The sequence below is a fragment of the Cynoglossus semilaevis genome, chromosome Z (genome assembly GCF_000523025.1).
Source record: "Cynoglossus semilaevis isolate Cse_v1.0 chromosome Z, Cse_v1.0, whole genome shotgun sequence".
Taxonomy (NCBI): domain Eukaryota; kingdom Metazoa; phylum Chordata; class Actinopteri; order Pleuronectiformes; family Cynoglossidae; genus Cynoglossus; species Cynoglossus semilaevis.
The window spans coordinates 9,896,464-9,916,463 of NC_024328.1; the positions used below are offsets into that span (position 1 = coordinate 9,896,464).

General features: G+C 39.7%; 2 protein-coding genes across 4 annotated transcripts in view; one reads left to right on the forward strand and one right to left on the reverse strand.

Annotated features, from left to right (window-relative positions):
* Positions 1 to 11,188, reverse strand: part of LOC103397731 (sodium-dependent phosphate transporter 2) — a 56,993-nt gene extending 45,805 nt beyond the window's left edge. Inside the window, exon 1 of one of the 3 annotated variants that reach the window (XM_008336098.3) lies at positions 10,740 to 11,188. The gene's annotated coding sequence lies outside the window, so the exon portion shown is untranslated. The remainder of the gene's footprint in view (positions 1 to 10,739) is intronic. The other 2 variants (XM_008336097.3, XM_017043089.2) reach the window with 2 other exon arrangements.
* A 5,033-nt stretch (positions 11,189 to 16,221) lies between these two features.
* LOC103397730 (probable bifunctional methylenetetrahydrofolate dehydrogenase/cyclohydrolase 2) overlaps positions 16,222 to 20,000 on the forward strand; it is an 11,736-nt gene continuing 7,957 nt past the window's right edge. The window contains exons 1-5 of the mRNA XM_008336096.3: positions 16,222 to 16,562; positions 17,816 to 18,000; positions 18,153 to 18,275; positions 18,483 to 18,635; positions 19,517 to 19,624. Of these exons, the coding sequence (XP_008334318.2) occupies positions 16,231 to 16,562; positions 17,816 to 18,000; positions 18,153 to 18,275; positions 18,483 to 18,635; positions 19,517 to 19,624 (901 nt within the window). The 5' untranslated portion in view covers positions 16,222 to 16,230. The remainder of the gene's footprint in view (positions 16,563 to 17,815; positions 18,001 to 18,152; positions 18,276 to 18,482; positions 18,636 to 19,516; positions 19,625 to 20,000) is intronic.

The following is a 20,000-nucleotide window of genomic DNA, read 5'->3' on the forward strand; positions in this document are numbered from 1 at the left end:
CATTTGTGTCCACGTAAACACAGTGCGTCAGTTCTGCTGGTGACAGGTGCTTTGAGAAACTGTAGCCAAAAATGAAAATGAGGCTTTCAGTGTCTTTAGGAGTGGTAGTTGTAGAGGACAAGTCTTTGTCCTCTACAACTACAAACTAATAGGATCAATCTGGGTGGAGGAAAGAAGGCAGTTAGAACTTCACAGGTTTTTGACACACCAACTGGAATAACTCTTCATAACTTAACTTGTACATCTTTAGCTTTAACTCAAAATCTACAAATGCGTCATCGTGTGATATTCATGCACAATTGGAAGACCAAAATATGAAGTAACATTTGTCAACATTTTTAATATTTGTATGCCAAAGTGTACGGTAAGTTAATTATTAACAGTTTCCTACTAGAATGCCATTAAAGGCCAATTAACATTTTGATGAATAGAGTTTAGTAAATTCTATAAAAATTCAAATATAAGATGTTTTAAAAATTAGCTGAATTTTATCATTACTTGAAACTAAGTTGTAAAATTTACTTAAAAGACCAAATCAAAATTGGCTTTTCAAATGACCACAAATGCAACTTTTTCAATACTTGTATCTAATGACTATGCTACCTCAGACTGGCCATGTAGGAAATTGTAATATTTCTAAAAACTAAATATACCCTTAGCAGTGTCTTTACCACCAAGTTATAGTTTTTTTTTTTTAATGTGCCAGCCACATTCCATTTCTCACACTTTGTTCACTCAAGAGCACTACCATCACTTTGCGTCCCTGAATTCATGCATCATGGAAGTATAAGACTGTGAGAACATGTCACTGATCAGCAACCCCACAAAGAAAACCTGGGTTATCAACACCAGGAGTATTAGGAGAGGGCGTGTCATCAAGGATCTTCATTTTCTGTGTGAACCTGCAGGTGGGCTGAGGGTATTGCATTTTTTAAATGTACTTTTACGGGATAGATTCATCTATCCCATAACTATAGTGGGGGAGAAATTTGATCAGAAATCACATCCACACAGTCCGTACGCTTCCAAATAAAAAAGCGTAAATCCAATCCAGCCTACTGGCATTCTTTTTTTAAGCAGCTGAGTCAGAGGATCTTTTAACATCCTGTCAGCAGCCATGATGGATGTGTGTCGGCCAACTGTGTGTGTGATTTATTTTAGTCTTTCTGTGAGTTTCTGTGAGGTTTGTAAGTTCTACAATTTGGTCGAATGTGCGACAGGAATCAGTGCTTCTTTCTTCCAGAAACTTTGTTCTTATAACGAACATAACTCACGGTGCAATGATCTGCAGGTAGAGCTTTAGTTTCAGGTCTAAACATAAAATAACTTCTGGTTCAGTGAATGAAAGCAGATTTTTTTCCTAATGTTTCTGTTTCTACACATCATCAATTCCTTTTTGGTTAAAAGTAAATAATAATAATAAAATCCATGCAAAAGTTAAAAGAGTTTTTTATCATGTCATTCTCTCAACAAATTTGAAAAAGATGTCATGGATGTAATGTATTAACTAGTTCAAAAAGTTTAGGGTACTTGCTATTTTAAGTCACAACAATGTAACCAATTATGTTCCATCAGAAAGTGAGAAGGAACAGTAATAAAATACTGATACTGTATTCATTAACAGCATGAAAAAATGGAAATTTTTGGTAAAATCCAAATTTCCCGCCGTGCTCAGATGGTGAAAAATTTTGATGAAAATCTTTGGGAAAAAAAAAAATTCTAAATTTGATCTTTTCTGCATGTTTTTCATTAAATTAGAGCATTCTGAGGATTGCTCTAATTTTTTTTAGGAAATGTTTTGGTAATCCAATTTCCGCATGTTGTGATCAGATTTTTTTTTTCAGAAAACTTTTGATCAAACTTATGGAAAAAAATACGTTTTCTGTATTTTTTTTAACAAAATTTTGATGAAACCTAAAATGATTCCACTCTCAAAAGTGTTTATTAATAGGGTTGTAAGTTCACTGAAATATTCCAATAATTTGTTTCATGATACCGTGTTGATACTCGACAGCACTGCATTGTTTTTTTTTATTAACAAATAACCTGCAAATATTCATTTGCTTTTATTTCTTCTCTAGCAATTACAAATTTTGGTAACCTGATGTTAAGTGTGTAACAGCATTATGTGTTTAATATGTTAACAGTTTTCCTACAGTTAAATTGGTAAAAAACTCAATATATCATTGTGCCTATAGTGTCGCCATATTTTGCAATATATCGTAACCTAGTCTCCGTATCGTGATACATACCATATCATCTGATTCTTGCCAATACACACCTCTGCTAACCACTTAATGTCAGTATTGGCAGAGTTAAAGATAAAGCAATGCTGAAACACTGAGGATTTTCTTCCATCAGCCGTTTACAAGTCAACTACAGTCAGTTTCTTCTACAAAGAAAATTGCAGCAGAGGCTTCGTTTAACAAATGTATTGATCTGGTATCGATCTGTTATCCCTGTGCTCACGTACACATGGACCTTCACTTCCCGCTGACAAGCCCACAGGAGTTTTTGTATCACGGCTCATTTAGAATGTGGACAACAATTTGCTCCAGACAACAGACATTTAATTGGTCAAACAACCAACAGATTTGTGGGAAACGAGCTCCAAGTAATTGACTTCTTTTCACCTGATCTCCACATGAGTCGTTTAACCTCAATTGCGTAACATGTCATTGTTCTTCCCACTCCAGTTTGTCCTCAACCTGCACAGTGTCCTACGGAGCGACACCACTGGACTGCATGTGAAACACTGCCCCCACCCTCCAGGCACGCTGCTTTCTGAGGTGTCAAATATCCACCAATCACTCCTGTTACTAAAGGCAGTCGGGCAGCAGGATAGAAATAGCAGTGTCACATGAGCGTGTGCAGCGACTGGTCAGCCAGCTGCTCGTCCTTACATGGAGCTTGGGCCCATCAGGACAATTAAACCCACACAGGCAGCAGCATTATTGATATAAGCAGCAGAGACAGAGCAGGTCCATCATCTACAGTATTTATGAGGCATGCGACACTCGAGTGAAGAACTGTCCACCCAGAGAGGACAGGAACATGTTAGCTCACACCTGTTCAAACATCACACTTTCGACAAACCCTGAACTCACACACGTTCGGACACCCGCCGATGTTTCCCAGAAAAGAAAAAAGAAAAACCCCACATGTTTGTTTCAGAGTGGCTCATCCTTTAAAAAAATACCACAACATTTGTTAATGAACACGCACTCTTCAAATCAATATCCTTATCACATTTTCTACTACTTACAGATGAAATCGGGCTGACTTCAACTTATAAGAAGTTGGTCAGGACTGTCATTAAATGTAGGAAGGATTACATAGGATATTAGCAATCAGAATCTGCTAGTTGAAACACGTGATTACATCACAGATATTCTCAAAATACTGTTCCAAGAACAACGCAACACTGACCTCTTCATAAGACACTTGAAAACATTTGTTTGCCATTCAAAAATTTGAAGATTAAAAGACTAACGTGACTGATGACCTTCATCATGAGGTCAACAGATGTATTTTGTAAGTGTATTGTTTAAGGGACGTCAATCAATTTCACAATTAATCACAGATTTATTTATGTGTGGAAAGGCTTTAAAGGTTTTAATCTGATTAAATTCTGATTTATTTCTGTTAATGTGACTGATCGTATTTTCATTCTAAGAGCCGTTTGAAGAAAAGGAAGCAAATTAATAGTAACAGGTCTAATAATAGACCTAAAAAAATACTTTGTACCCAGAATAATGATTTCAACTGCAAAAAATTCAAATTTCTTTTTTACCTTTATCAATACTGACAGACCTAGCAGATCTATTGCAGTAGGACAAGATTTCGTCAAACAACAGATGTTCTGCTTTAAAATATGGCTGCAAAAAAGAATTTTAAAAAAATAATAGTGTTTCACACAACAGTAATTACTAAAATAGTGTGAATATTTTTTTTTACAAAATCACAGAGCTCACCCACAGTGTAACAGTGGACAACTGTAAATTTGTAAGCAGCGTTTAGTTTTAAGAGCCCTGTATTTTTGTTCCACTCGTCTGAAGAAAGACAAAATGTGTCATTGAAATGACATTATCACAAATGCCAAGAATAACTTTTCCCATCATTCTTTGAGTGTTTCCTCTCTAACCCTTGAGCCACAAGATTTTTTCCAAAGCCACAAATGGTGAGCAGTCCTTAGTGGCAGAAATATGACTCATCAGACTGTGGACGATCACGGACAAATGGACGAGCCTGAATGAGGAAGACAGAAAAATAAGTGTCCATTCTGCTCTGCATAAACAAAACCACAAAGCCTCACAGTTTGACGGCTAGTCCGCCATTAGCATAGTTAACGCTGGGCCAGTACCCAGACAAGGGTCGCTGTGTGTGACAGCGCTTTGATGCAGCGTCAGTGGTTTGCAGACAGCCACCAGAGACACTACACAACAGCTCTCATGGGCTGAGAGGAGAGCACAAACAAGGCCGGAATCACTCAGCAGGTCAGAGAAAAGCCTGGCTTGCAGGCTGTAGCATTGACTACCTAAATAGGATAATGACTCATTTTTACAGATAAGGTGGAAGGCTTTTCCTTTTTCAATGGAGGATCCCGTTGAAAGGGCAGTGTTTTTTTTTTTTTCTCAAAGGCGTCACCCTCCCAGATTTAGGTGGAGGGTCTTTTGCTCTGCCCCAACAACAACAAAGGCAGGAAAACCAGAAATAAGCAGCCAGCAAGATTGAACAACTGAGTCAAAACAACAGTAAATGCTGATATTAGTCATGGAAATAAAGAAAAACTGCAATTGTTCAGTCAAATACTGCGGGCTCTGAGGTTGTGGGTCAGAGAAGAACGCAGACTTACTGTGCATGACATCGGCAAAAGAGGCATAAGAGGGTGGTGTTTTTTTTTTTTTTTTTCTTAAATGCTGTTTGGTTGTGAGCTTGCCACTATAGAGGACTGTTCTAAAATTGGATGCTTACATACATACATGTGTTGAAACCACAAGCATCTGAGTTTGTGGGTGTTTAAATGTTGCCATGGGTAAAAAAAAAAAACCCAACAACTTAGGTCTGATTTAATTCCGGGGACGGAATTGAACCATCTGTTGTAAAAGTTGTCTAATTAAGAGCTGAAATAGCTTTGATAACTCTTCTCAAAGTTTAATTAGTAGCCGTTCCCTAAAGCTATGTTAAAATTTGATCACTGAGAAGTTTGAATGACAAGGCTATTCTGAAGTTTTCTTAATTTGTTACGATGTTACGATCGCAAACTTCGACAACCCTAGAGGCATGACGATATATTGAGATTTTTTAACAATTTAACTGAAGGAGAACTGTTAACATACTAAACACATAACGCTGTTACACACTTAACATCAGGGTACGAAAAAGGACCCTGGTCCTTTTCACTTGTTTTGACATGATTCGTCAAAGGGATTATTATCAACATACCAAAACCAGGGTTTGACCAACAACATGGTTAAAGCTGTGGCGTCACAAAGAAACAAAGAACACGCCAGACAAACATGATCATGTGATGTTGCCATGGCAAAGAATGGCACAGACATAACAGTGTGATTGTGTTCACTGATTGTAGGCCGATCAGAGAAACAGACTGTTCTCTGAGTGTGGCACTGCCAGCCCCGGTGCCAAGTGCCCTTCAGACACACCCACTGACAGAAGGGCCTCTGCACGGAGCCTTAACGTGACTGGAAACAGAGCAGGCTCCTGCAGCTATTTTCCATACATTTGACTCTGTTATTTAGTACATAAATACTCCAGAGTGTATGTGGCTGCCCTTCAAAATAACTTTCAATTTACAGTGACCTACGTATTCCAGCCTACAACACAGTTTCTTAAATACTCTGAGGTGTTATCAAAGTGAGACCCCAGCCCAGACCCAACCTCGTTGGACCCCAGTCTTTGGGGTAAATTAAGAAAGGCAGAGTGATGCTGAAGGAATCCCAGTTGGTGGGTAATCAGACATTCCTACAGATTACAGACCCATAAATATAACACACATTGTAACTTGTAGCAGCGTCCATGTACAAATGGAAGAGATGTGTTCTAGATCACTGTTTCCCATACTTTTTCTGGGGACCCATATTTTAAAACTCACAACCTTTCGCAACCGAGGTCAATAGACATTATTCATAAACTTCTGGGAAACATAATGTGAGACGACCGCCCCAAAAAATCTCGTGACCCACCTGAGGGTCGTGACCGAGTCTATGGGAAACAATGTTCTAGAAGGTTAAGCAGTTCACTATACAACATGTCCCTGTAAAAGCAGAACTGTAAAATAATCAATGAAAAACATCTGTTTAACTCTATGTTGACCAACAAATACCTGTTATTTCACCACAAACTGCGGGCTCCACATACATTTAATTTGCAATGAGTTTGTTTTGATGCTGATATTTCTACTTATCTCCTCTTAATTATCCTTCAGGAACACTTTGCCCAACTGATATTTTTTTAATCTGGCCCAAATAAATGAATAACTGAGTAGCCCTGGTCTAAACTATCAAAATTGCAAAATCAAGATGGAATATCCAAAACACAAAAACACAACATACTGTACATGAACACATCATTCAAGTGCGAGAGCCTGCCTCACCTTCACTTGATCAATGACAAGTGGAAGTCATTTGACACGTGCCAACATTAAACCCATTACCACCGACAGGCAGGTGATCTGATAGCCGGGGGCTGCGACAACACCGTTTAATTCTGGAGTGCAACCGAGACATGAACTCATGTTGCCTCTGCCACTAACGTGTCAAATACCTTGTGCATAAGAATCGTGCGTGGGCTGAATCAACATTCATGTAAAATGACTCAATTCTTTATCAGATTATCTGAGACGGTCACTCCAGCCCTGAGGTTCCTATTTTAGTGCTGTTTTAGCCATGATGTTATGATCACATGGAATTAAAGTGTCTTATTTCAGGTATACCTCACTATTTCTAATACCATGTGAATACACTGCAATACTATGTCATGTATGTAGTGTAAATAGAACAACACCAACTGTATGTACACAGTTAACTCCCAAAGGTTTTAACTTTTCTTACCCACCACAGCTTTCAACCAGAACCAAGATTGGAGCCACCTGCGTGTGTGTGTGTGTGTCTTTTTTAAACCCCACCAGCTTGTGGGTGAAATATTTGGCTCCCTAGTTCCCCGAGGCTCAGTCATGTTCCACTGACTGTGTCATTGGGCTCTTCGGAGAACACAGGTCATGTACGTTGGGCTTCTAGGATAAAGACACAGTCACACTGCTGAGGTTGAACAGCAACACTGTAAAAAGCTGTCGAGAGTAAACCAGGACTGTAACGTCGTGGGCCATTAAACAATAAGGAGTAAACCACTGCCACGCCGATGAAACGCTGCAAATACAAAAGTGCCGCTCTAGAGATTTCACCATGTCACCTCACAAACAATTTTGAAATAAAAAGTTTTATTTTTTTTTATAACTATCACCTGCTGCAGGTTTCGTGACATACAATTACCTTGTAGTACTCTCAAATTCTACCTAAGACTTTACACAATCAGGGTGAGAAGGAACGTGTTGTGAACCGAGTCATGCATGGGTGACATTGTTGTCACAGGTGGAGAGGTCTGTCGTGCATTCAACACTGACCTGGAACTGAAGGCGGAGTCACGGCAGAAGCTTCTTGGAAACTATCAACTGCCTGAGAAATAGGAAAGCACACACCCGAGAACTGGTCCGACACAGCTTTGTCAGCACAGTGTTTAACATCACAACATTGCACAATGTACACATGCTGTATTTCTCCTATCATACATTGTACAAAGAACCTCACCACCACCTGCCACCTCCATCCACAAAACACAACCACAAGAGGTCAGCTGACGCTGCTGTAAAAATGTGGCCAGACAAAAATTTGATTACATTTTTTAATCCGATTAATCACAGGGTAGCTGTTGACTAAGTATGATTAATCATGATCTTAACTAATCACGATTAAATGAGTTGAACCATCAATCCTGAAAGATAATAAAAAATAAGTGATATAAGTTTTGATGATGAAAGTATAGTTGTTACAAAAATCTTAAATACATTATTAGCATAAAATGTTTAGACAGCCTTTTTAAAACCATTTTAACAAATCATTACTAGTAAAACCTAAAGTTGTCAACATATGAAACCAGCAGAGAAGGGAAGTTTGGCCCCACTGTTGTAAGACTGGAATGGGAGTGGATGGAGTCCTCGTGTTCTTTTTGAATAGCAAAACAAGCCTCACATACACGCATGGAAGGTGTGTAAAAAAAAAAAAAAAAAAAAAAGGCCGGAAGTCATTTATCTACCAATCTTATCTCAACGTGTTTTCATATTAGCTGTGCCGACTTTACGGCCCTTTGTAGTAATCACAGCATTCCATTTTATGATCCACCACCACGTAAAAGTGACAGGTTTGTTTTTATCAAGGCTTTTACAATAGGAAACACATAGAAATATGTGAAGCAGCGACGTACCCCTAACTCTTCTGTCTCACGCTCTTATCAGAATGTGGAGATTGAACATTAACTAAAACCTCCAACCTTTTTCAAATTTTTTTTGCCATTTGAACCCTGCGTGGCCTCCACTGCTCGGGATCTCTGTGGCATGTGGAATGTCAAAGATAAATGGGTTTGAAACATTTTATATTTGACATGACAACACTGTATGTGGACATACAGGTAGACAAGGTCGTCTTTAAACCAAAAGGTCAGACGTTTGCCTCCAGGCCTTAATATAAGTGAGTCTTTGGGCACGGAGACATCACAGCAGGGTGAGAACAGAGAGAAAAGGTGTGTGACTGAAGAATGTTGGAAAGACTATACTGTACTGTGCTGTATGGGAGTACATGCATGCAGTTTATATGCTGTTTATCTGTAACACAATTTACTGTTAAGTTTGCAGTGTTACCAGAGACTTATGACAACGAATCATATTGACACGGCTGTGTAACCAGGGTGTGACAACCACGTGTACTTCAATGTGGCAATAGGTGTACATAACACGTATTATTCCATACTATGAGTAAATGTTAGCAGATCAAAGCTATGGTTGTCAAAGGAACCATCACAACAGACACAACTTGAATAAATTGTATTGTTTTTTATTTAAGGATTTTCTCCCATCTCATGAAGAGGTTATGTTTTAAAATGTGGTTTCACAACTTTTTATTAATTCTTCTGTAAAGATACTTTTTATACGGTAACTTCTTCCTCTATCTGTGAAAGTTCAGTTATAAGTCCTGGTAAACAGTAATCTAATAATAATGATAAGTTATACATAATATTGACCGGAAATTATTATTCTTATTTCAATGTCTGTATTTATTATTAGATAGAACTGAGAAAAATATTGTCACATAAAACACCATCGCTGCTGCACAGGTGAAGTTCCTGGTATGAATGTGATCATGACACAAGCACTGACTCAGGCTGCTCTGTGTTTGTTTATAAAACAGCTTAAAAGCAGACAGCTGTTATTGGAATACAGTAGACTGTGCCATGCTTCAGGTACACAATCTTTTTTTAATTCACAATCTTCTTTATATTTTATACAAAACCCCTTGCATATTGCAAATGGCTCCTAGATGACTGAGAATTTAATAGAATATTCTGGAAATGAGAGCAGGCATAAAGCAGATATGAGGTGAAGAGAGTGTGCATCTGATAAGATAAGACAATTTAGGAGTGTATACAAATTTATTCAGTTCTGCCTAACCCCCTGGTGGCAGACGAGGGTCCTACCACTGCAACCAGTCACACCCCCATCATGAGAGAGTGCATAGAAAAACACAAAAAGCCACTTCATCTTAGATTACCCAAAATACTTGATTCCTGTGTAAATCATTGAAAAACACAAAGACAAGTTGTTTAAATTAATACTAGAAACATGTTTCATGTGAATTCAAGTTGTTTTGATTCAAAAGGAGGATTTTGTGGTTTAATATACATCATGTTTAACGGTCAATGGTACAAAATTATTTTTAATTTTTAGATTAGGTAAAAACGATCTTATAGACCCTAAAAAAGAACAAGAACAAGAAGCCACTTGTTAAAAGTCTTGAGATTCTGCCTCCAACTTACTGGGCAGGGACGGCAGTGGTGGTTGTGCGCATGTCGACCCTCCTTGTCGTCATACATTTGTCTGTACGTACGGGAAAGCTCGACAGAGTGAAATGAACTGGGTTGAATAAGAGCTAACGTGATAGACACCGAGTTTTTTTGGGGGGTGGAGGGGAGGGTGTCGTGGGCCCACACATCAACGTTATCCCGCGGTTCTCACAGTGGTAAACCGGTGGAGCAGACGCACTGACTGGCTCTGAATCGGTTCTATTGTCGTAGCTCTCGGCTGATGTGGAGTCTCTCTCTCTCTCTCTCTCTCTCTCTCTCACACACACACACACACACAAACACGTGTACCCAATACAGCAGCTCATTTAAGTTGCGTGCGACCTGTGGAAACGGTAACAAAGACGCAGTGTAAAGAACATGTGCCGAGAGTCAAGCATCTACGGTGATGTTTGTCCGTCCGTCCGTGATAACGACACGAGTGGGCAAACTGCTGCGGCGCATTCATCCACACACACTGACACTTCACAGTCACGCTGTCCTTTATTTTCCTCTGGACACGGAGGAGGATTTTTTTTTTTAAAGGCTCGTGCTTAAGACAAGACACAAGGTTTAGCTTTTCCCCCCCACCGTGCAAGACAAAATGTACTTACCAACGAAATAGGACACCACGAGGAGGGAAATGTTCGGTTCCCCTTCGCCTCCACGCCTCTTATCGCTGCCTGCTTATTCTCCCACAGCCGCCGTCTACGTGGGTCGCGTCGAAAATGTCACAGATTCCAACAGTGGCTGCGCTCGTCCCCCACGGAATATGTTGTCTTCCTTCGCCGCTCGACCCACTCATGCGACCATGTTGCGCTGAAAGACGCCGCCTGCTGCCGCTACCGAGACTGCTGCTGCTCTCATCCGGGCATGCAAAGATTGAATCGCCGTCTCTCTTTCCCCCTCTCTCAGCCAACACTGCTGTGGATGACAGCTTTGAGATGGGGAGGGAGGCGAGGGAGGAGGGAGGGAGGGGGTCGAGAGGAGAGGAGAGGAGCGGAGAGGGAGGGAGAGTGTGTGTGTGCTGGTCAATTCGTGCACGTTTAGGAGACGTCGTGCTGTTAAAGTATATCTCCTGATAAACAAAAAAAGTATGTTCAGGTACATCGTGTTCGTCGCGTGAAACTCACACACATTTGTTTTCATGTTTGTTTAAAATTGTACATTTCTGCTTTATTATTGTTTTTTTTTATTTAATTAAATTGTATTTGCGCATAGTGCGTATCGGTTTCGTTCCAGATTCTTCTAATTTATGATAATATAATACAACTACGATAAAACATGGAACATTAAGTAGGTATGTCTTCAAATTACTCTGGACGCGAACACACCACAGCCCAGTGTTATTCCATGTGTCGGTTGATGCGTAAAGACGCTGGAATGTTCAAACCCAGATTGTTCTATGGCTTCCATTACCAACAGTCACAACTGTAAAGGCCTGGCGGATGTGAGGTGAATCCGCTTTAATGCTTCTGCCATGACCTAACAGTTCTGTGGTGGAATCCGTGCATGCGCTCATGTGTCATGTTGGCACGGAGTTCGAATCCGTGTTAAATCTAAACCCGCAGCGATGCCTTCACGTTACAAAGGCCGTGTGTTTCGTGTCGATGATCGATGGGTCGTTGCTAACGTACAGTAGATCCGTCTAAAATGTTGCCAACACATCCCCCCCCCAGCCCCCCTCCGCCCCATTATGGCTGGGGCCACGTGCGCCAGGCATAAACACAAGGCATGTGTTACGTAACCGGTGCAGTCAGTCAACAACAGTAGGCAGAGAGAGAGAGAGAGAGAGAGAGAGGGAGAGGGAGGGAGGAGTGAGACAGAGAGGGGTCGTCTGGAGGATGACAGCACTAACTTTATTTATTTATTTTTTTTAGTTTAATGGTACAAAAATATAAATTAAATTTATATTTTTTCTTTTATCATTTTCTCTCTCTCTGCAAATGTTTATACACTTTAGTTTGTTACAAATACCTTACCAAAGAGGCCAAATTTATATAAAAAAAATTAAATTCCGACTGCACTTAAACCTTTATTCCTTCAGAAATGTACATGTGATAAGGTGAAATAATAGTGATTATTATAATTATAATAAGTATTATACAAAAACCCCCTGGCATATATGAGGACCAGGACTAACTGATAATAATAAATATATAAGTCCTTATGGGCTCATATTAGCAATGACGCTAAGAGAAAAGAGGAAGAATAGAAGTGTTGGTCTGAAGTTTGGAACTCTGAATGTAGGTACAATGGAAAAGGGAAAAGTAGAGAACTAGCTGATATGATGGAGAGAAGAAGAGTAGATATTTTGTGTGTGCAGGAGACCAGGTGGAAGGGCAGGAAACAAGGCTAGAAGGCTAGAAACATTGGAGGAGGCTACAAACTGTTTTATCATGGTACAGATGGGAAGAGAAATGGAGTAGGGGTGATCCTAAAGGAAGAATATGTATGCAAGAAATGCACTGTAGTGTTTAAGATGACGATGGAGGTGAGAAAAAGGAAGAGAGTGAAGACAGAGCAGAAGATCAAGTGGTGGAAACTAAGGAAAGAGTCGTGTTGTGAAGACTTCAGGAAGGAAGTAAGGGCAGTTCTGGGTCGTGTTGAGATATTCCCAGATGATTGGGAGACTACAGCTGCAGTGATTAGGGAGACAGGTAGGAAGGTTCTAGGATTGTCCTCTGGGCAGAGAAAGGAGGACAAAGAGACCTGGTGGTGGAATGATGAGATCCAGGAGAGTGTGCAGAGAAAGAGATTAGCGAAGAAGAGACGGTACAGTGACACAACAGAAGAGAACAGACTGGGGTACAAAGAGAGTACAAGGGAGGTGAAGAGGGAAGTGGCCAAGGCCAAACAAAAGGCATATGAGGAGTTGTATGAGAGTTTGGAAACAAAGGAAGGAGAAAATGAGTTGTATAGATTGTAGAGACAGAGAAATCAAGCTGGGAAGGATGTGCAGCAGGTGAGGTTGATTAAGGACAGAGAGGGGAATGTGATCACAAGTGAGGAAAGTGTGCTGAGAAGATGGAAGGAATACTTTGAGGAGCTGTTAAATGAGGAAAATGAAAGGGAAAGTAGAAACGAGGAACCAGAGACTAGTAGGAAGAAGGTAGATCAGGTTAGAAAGGATGAAGTTAGAAAAGCCCTGAAGAGGATGAAGAGTGGAAAGTCAGTTGGTCCTGATGACATACCAGTGGAAGTATGGAAGTGTTTAGGAGAAGTGGCAGTAAATTTCCTGACTGGTTTGTTTAACAGAATTTTAGAGACTGACAAGATGCCTGATGAGTGGAGGAAAAGTGTTCTGGTGCCAATTTATTTTGAGAAAGAGTAGTTGAAGCTAGGTTGAGGCAGGAAGTGGAGATTTGTGAACAACAGTATGGTTTCATACCTAGGAAGAGTACCACAGATGCAATATTTGCCTTGAGGATGTTGATGGAGAAGTACAGAGAAGGTCAGAAGGAGCTACAGTGTGTATTTGTAGATTTAGAAAAGGCATATGACAAACATATGACAGTTAAAGATGCTAAGATTCTCTTTAGGAGTGACAAGAATGGACAGGATCAGGAATGAGGTCATTAGAGGGACAACACAGACAGGAAGGTTTGGAGGAAAAGCTAGAGAAGCCAGATTGAGATGGTTTGGACATGTGCAGAGGAGGGACAGTGGATACACTGGTAGAAGAATGTTAGAGATGGAGCTACCAGGTAGGAGAAAGAGAGGAAGACCAAAGAGGAGATATATGGATGTAGTGAGGGAGGACATGCAGATAGTTGGAGTCAATGATTCACTGTGGCAAACCCTGAAAAAAAGGGACAAAGCCGAAAGAAAACGAAGGTTGTGTCAAAAAATTAAATAGATCTTTTTTTTGCAAATAAAATATTTTTTTCTTCTTGTTGTGAAAATGTGGGATTTATTGTATTGAAAAGTAAATAAAAGGCGTGTTGCCATGTAGGTAATGTGAGGATTAATTTCCCTTTTCAGCCATACCAGTCCTGACTCTTGTCGAGACATGATTCTGCTCTATTCACAGTGGGGTGGAACCACTGACTCTCCCTGACTCCCCATAACAAAGATGAGTTTCACTCACACCTATCCTTTTATTCTACACTGGACCTAAAGAGTCATCCAGATTTCCTCAACCTACACAGAACCACAACATAGAAAGAAACAAACCCAGACTCCAGTAAACCTCTGGGAATCAAACCCATGACTTCCTGCTTCCAAGGCAGGCGTGCTAACCGCTACACTATGAAACCGACTACATGTATTACTGTATGTGTTACCATACAGTAAGTAGCAACCAGTAGTTTTAGTGATATTATTATATTAATATAATAATATGAAGTGTGTTTTAAAATTGAGTGCCTTTCTGTTGCCAAGATCATAGCAACATGACCACGACCCTAGTTTTTGTCACAACCCACCATTTGAGAAACACAGCTTCTTAAGTCTTAGCAACAAATCAAAAAAGTCATTATCTTTCAGTAGTGTAAAAATAAATAAGAGTTTGAGTGAAAAACAAATCTAACTGCAGTTTTAGTATCTGTTTTTGTTGTGTTTTTTAAGGGAAATTAACGTAAAATAACATTCTTGTTAATCTTGTTGTACCTCATGAACATATTAATTAATTTTACACTGCAGTACTTGTCAGCCGGCGACAAGAGGTGAGCATCTCGTGGCTGCATGTTCACAGTCACATAGCAAATATCACAGCTTTGTCTCAGTAACAGGAAATTGATCCTCTTTGTTGTTGTTTTCCTAGAGTCTCCACATTCACTGTGGAGTCTGAAATTAAAAAAAAAGATCAAGTTCCCTCCTACTGCACAGGTCACATGCCGGGTGCTGTGTGTTCAGTATCGTGCTGCGTGGACCAACATCTTTAGTTGGAATTTACCACGTCTTCAATCAACAAACACCCTTTAGACGGTGTACAATATGAAAAAAGCCATTAATTAAGTAAACTGCAGCTTGGCTTTTGTCACACAGGATAATACATATATTCGCTGTCATTCTCCAGTCCAGACAAGCCTTGTCAGTGTGGTGTTTACCAGGTTTTTCTAAATACACGCCCACGACATCAAACAAACCTTTAGTTCAGATGTGGCAGTAATCTTCATAGCTTCCTAAAATCAACAACTGTAGGCAGATATGAATATCTAAAACCAAATACACGGTTGAGTCATACAGTCCTATAAGCGTTCTTCAATGCTTCTTTATGTTAGCTTACGTTGATGGATGAACATTTTTTTTCTTCACACTATCGCTCTTTCTTTACCTACGACCTTGAAGGTGCCACCAACCTGTTAGAACTTACATAATCAGTGAGGGTGGAGGAAAAAAAAAAACTTGTTTGGACAGTTACCATAGTGTCACATGTATTATATGTTCTCTTCACTGGGGCCTGTAAAGACTTGGTAGATGCCTGCTAGTACAGAACATGTGTCACCTGGTCCTGGATTTGTTTTGTTTTTTTATCACTGGGACCATTTATAGAAATAACTTTACATGTTTCTTGTGAACCAATAACAACATTTTACATAACATCTTCATTGGTCAGAACATTTTTTTTCACTTACTGATAGTTTACAAATATCTTGCCTTTGGGAACATATATGTATATATATGTATATGTATGTAACATAAAACATATATGCTGCCATCTTGAGGTAAAATTGTGTATAGCAGCAAATGTTTATTAAAATATGATGTTTGTGCAAACATATAATTCAGCGATTTATTCATCCTATGTCATACAGTTACTAGAAATTAAACTCACCATGTTTAGTCCCTCGTGGGGTATTTCAAGCTGTCTTTTTAGTAATTTGGGGAAACAATATATCCATTTTAACATACGACTGTTGACAACTCAAAATCATATATATATATTTTTTTTTATATATATTATATATAAGTTTTAGTTGTTGCCGTTGTACATTGAAGCATTTTGTCTCTCCGTTGTTTCTTTGTTCATCCGTAAATATATGCAGAGATTTTATATATGACACACCTTATATGTCACCTTATAATTTTGGAAACATTCTGAATTGACTCTCAAACATGACGAGAACATCAATATAGACAAGTGATGTTATATTTAATATTATGAACCGTATTTTTAGAACAAAGGAAAAGAGTGTAGTAAACACAGAGTACACACAGAGGTACAGGTATAGTACCGGTGTGTACAGAGGACAGTGTGGACAACACGGTCTCCCTTCTGTCCTTCATGCTCCCTTACACACGCGCGCACGCACGCGACGTCCACTGGCTGTACAACACACGCACATAAACATGGCGGCCTCTGTTTCTCCACTACGCTCCTCCTTCAGGATTTGTAGCCCGTTATCTTTACACCATCACTGCTGCCGGGCAAAGCTGCGGACGCACAGAAAATGCGAGAGTCAGCGGAGACACCTGCATCTTTCCGCAGTCAGGTAAACGGGTCACACACCGGAAACACCGCCGTTTCGGGTTTCCCCTTTTACAAACTGACCGTGGAGTATTTTACGGAAGGTTGAATGAATGAGCCAGACCGGCGTGTATGATCACGTGTCAACGTACGTTGATTGACAGCAGGCTTTACCGTTCACGGTAGAGACAGGGCAGGATTAACACCTTTAGCGTTGGAGGTCAGAAGATGTCTCTGACTGAGTACAAGTGGACATTCATGCTGACATCTGACAGTTACTATTACATAAGCCGCCGCAGTTTGCCGGGTTGTAGCAGTACAACCGCGGTACTGCATTCATACAGCGATAGCTGATGTAGCCGTGGTGGGGGACAGTCAACGGTCTGCTGCTGGTCCACTGTCAACCAAGTTTTTTTTTTTTTTAATAGTCATTGCTTTTGTTAAACGTTACTGTCTTAATAATACAAAAAATACAAAATTTGTTTCTAAAATTGAATATACTAACGTTCAATCGTTATGCGGTTGACCAGTGGCGGACCTAGCCCATTTGTCGACCGGGGCAACCCGCCCCTCCCATTGCCCTCCCCTGGAAAAAAGTTTTTATTCACAGTTAAAAAAAAAAAAAAAATCAGACATGATAGCACACACCGTAGTTATAAAAACATAAAATACTGTAGAACTTTGAGATACGAGCGTAATGGGTTCCAGAACAGAGCTCGTAACTCGAGGTGCTCGTATCACAAATCATTTTTCCACCATAAAAAATAACAAATAAATAATAATAATGAATGAATCTGTTTTGGCCCTCTAAAAAACTCCCTTATTAATACTAAAAAACATGTTTTTAAGCATCGGTGTTTGTAAGCGTGTTTGTATCTAAAAAATGTTTTCGATACTTGCTTCTATCTTCTATCTTCTCTTGCTTGTATCTTGAAATGCTCTTATGTCGAGACGCTCGTATCTCGAGGTTCCACTGTATAGGCACACGCACATACCAAAAACAAACAAACAAATATATTTGACACTGACCAAACCTGTGGTTCCAAAAAAGGAGATGGCAGGCCCCCAAGAGGCCACACTTTTTTTTTTTTTTGCAATTTAGTGTAAATGTGGAAATCTGAAGCAATAGCTGTAAATGTGTTAACATTGGGAGCTCGACAATAAGCCTAATCAACAGAAGGGGGCACTGCAGAAGAAGATGTGAAGGATTTCTTACTTTGTCTTTTTCTGGGTGGTGAGACTCATTTTGTATGTTTGATTTTTTTTTTTTTTTTTCAGACATGCTGCTGTGGTGATTTCAGGGACAGAGTTGGCTCGTCAGCTCCACAGAGAAATCCAGCGAGATGTGGAGGAGCTGGTAGCTCAGGACAACATGAGACCCCACCTGGGAGTTGTCTTAGTCGGAGACAACCCAGCCAGTCGTACCTATGTCAAGAATAAGACACGGGCAGCTACCATCCTGGGTCTGTTATGAGACACACATCTAGTACAGCTCATGTTTTTTTTTTCACTGACACAGATTTTTATAAGCTTATTACATTTTGTGTTTTTTTATCAAAAGCTGTAAAACTGCACAGTATAAACATTGAGGACGTGTGATGTATGTCTTCTTTAGGCATTTCCAGCGACACCGTGGTGCGGCCGAGCTCTGTCTCCCAGGAGGAGCTGCTGGATCTGATTGACAAGATGAACCGTGACTGGAGAGTCAGCGGTCTGTTGGTGCAGCTGCCCCTACCCGGTAAAAACACAGGTCCCAGCTGCCTTAGTGTTTTCACTGAGAACAAAGAGAAATTAAATTAAAAAATGAACTGGCTAATACTGCCTGCTCTACACACATATGATATTTTTCAACACACTATAGATGGAGTATAAACTTTTTTCACACTCATGGGTCATTATACTGGAATATGAAACTATTGACACATTGCTTCTCTCTCCTGGTCAGAGCACATCAACGAGCGGGCGGTGTGTAACGCCATCGCTCCAGAAAAGGATGTTGACGGTTTTCATATTGTAAATATTGGAAAGCTATGTCTGGACCAGAGATCCATGGTGCCTGCCACGCCTGCAGCAGTCTGGGAGATCATCAAAAGAGCAGGTAAAATAACTAATCACAGACTACTACTGTACTGTAGTAGTGATTCATTTTATTATAAATATATAAAGTCTATATAAAATTAATTACTTTATATAAAGTATATATAAAGTCCAGCAACAGTGATGTGACGGAAAGAGATTAAACTGAAATTAAAGTGTCCCTCTGATCAGTAAATTAGTTTAAGCCCAGTTAGGACCTCCCCCTGGCCCCCCACAAATACAGCATTCCAAGGAAAAACAATTGTTGTTGTACCGATCACGTCCAGAAGAGGGTACTGTTTTACTTTTTTACCCATGATGAGTCTTGATTGAAAAAGTCTGTCACAAACAGCTTTTTCCACATTAAATAAACACCCAATGACGTGTCAGTGTGTGTTTTCATTTTGATACTTATTCCTATCAAACTAAATAACAAAATAACTTGGTCAATTCAGTGACTAACTGTAGAGTTATTTTTCATTGTTGTCGTACGTGTATAACTGACCATGTGACAAATATGGTAAACTCTTGAATCTTGACTTATTCATCAATTTTTGAAAGCGTGGCCAACTTTGCATAAATTAAAAGAATGAATGCAACAATTGTAAGTTGTTTTTGAATAAGAACAAACTAAGGTTAAGGTACAAATGTAGCTTTATCTTTATACAAAATGAATTTCTAATAAACATTTAAAAATATCTTTTCTGCTCAAAACCAGCAGCCAGTTAAAACAATTATAATAACTCCCTTTGACAATAATATATATTTTTTTGTAATGATTAATTCAACTGTTACTGTTATTATTTTATTGTTTACTTCTTCTACTATTGAAACTACATGTTGCACATTTCTCATTGTATCTCAGGCATGACGTCCAACCCTTTGTGAACATGTGTTGTGCAGGTATTAAGACAGTAGGGAAGAATGTGCTGGTTGCCGGTCGCTCCAAAAACGTCGGAATGCCAATCGCAATGTTGCTGCACTCTGATCGCAACCATGAACGCCCTGGAGGTAAGTACATCCTGTGTGCGTGTGTTTGTGCGCGTGTGGATACACACTTACACATTCACACACGTCAAGCAGCAGCGTAATATAATCCAAATGGGCTGCTCCTTACCCAAATTGTTGTTGCATCATCTTGGCTACTCCCTGGAGGAGATTTTCTGTGGAAGTGATAAGTAAATGAAGGCTTTAATCACACTTGGTGCGAGAAAACAAACAAAAAGTGCTGATGCATGTCTTGTTGGAGGAGTTGGATGAGGGGAAAAAAACCAAGGGGAGTGTGAAGGAAAAGCACAGGGCAAGACTATTTTGGCACTGCAGAGCAAAAGAGCAAACATCCACTTTCCTTATAAGGGTGAGGAAAGAAGTGGACGAAGTATGGATT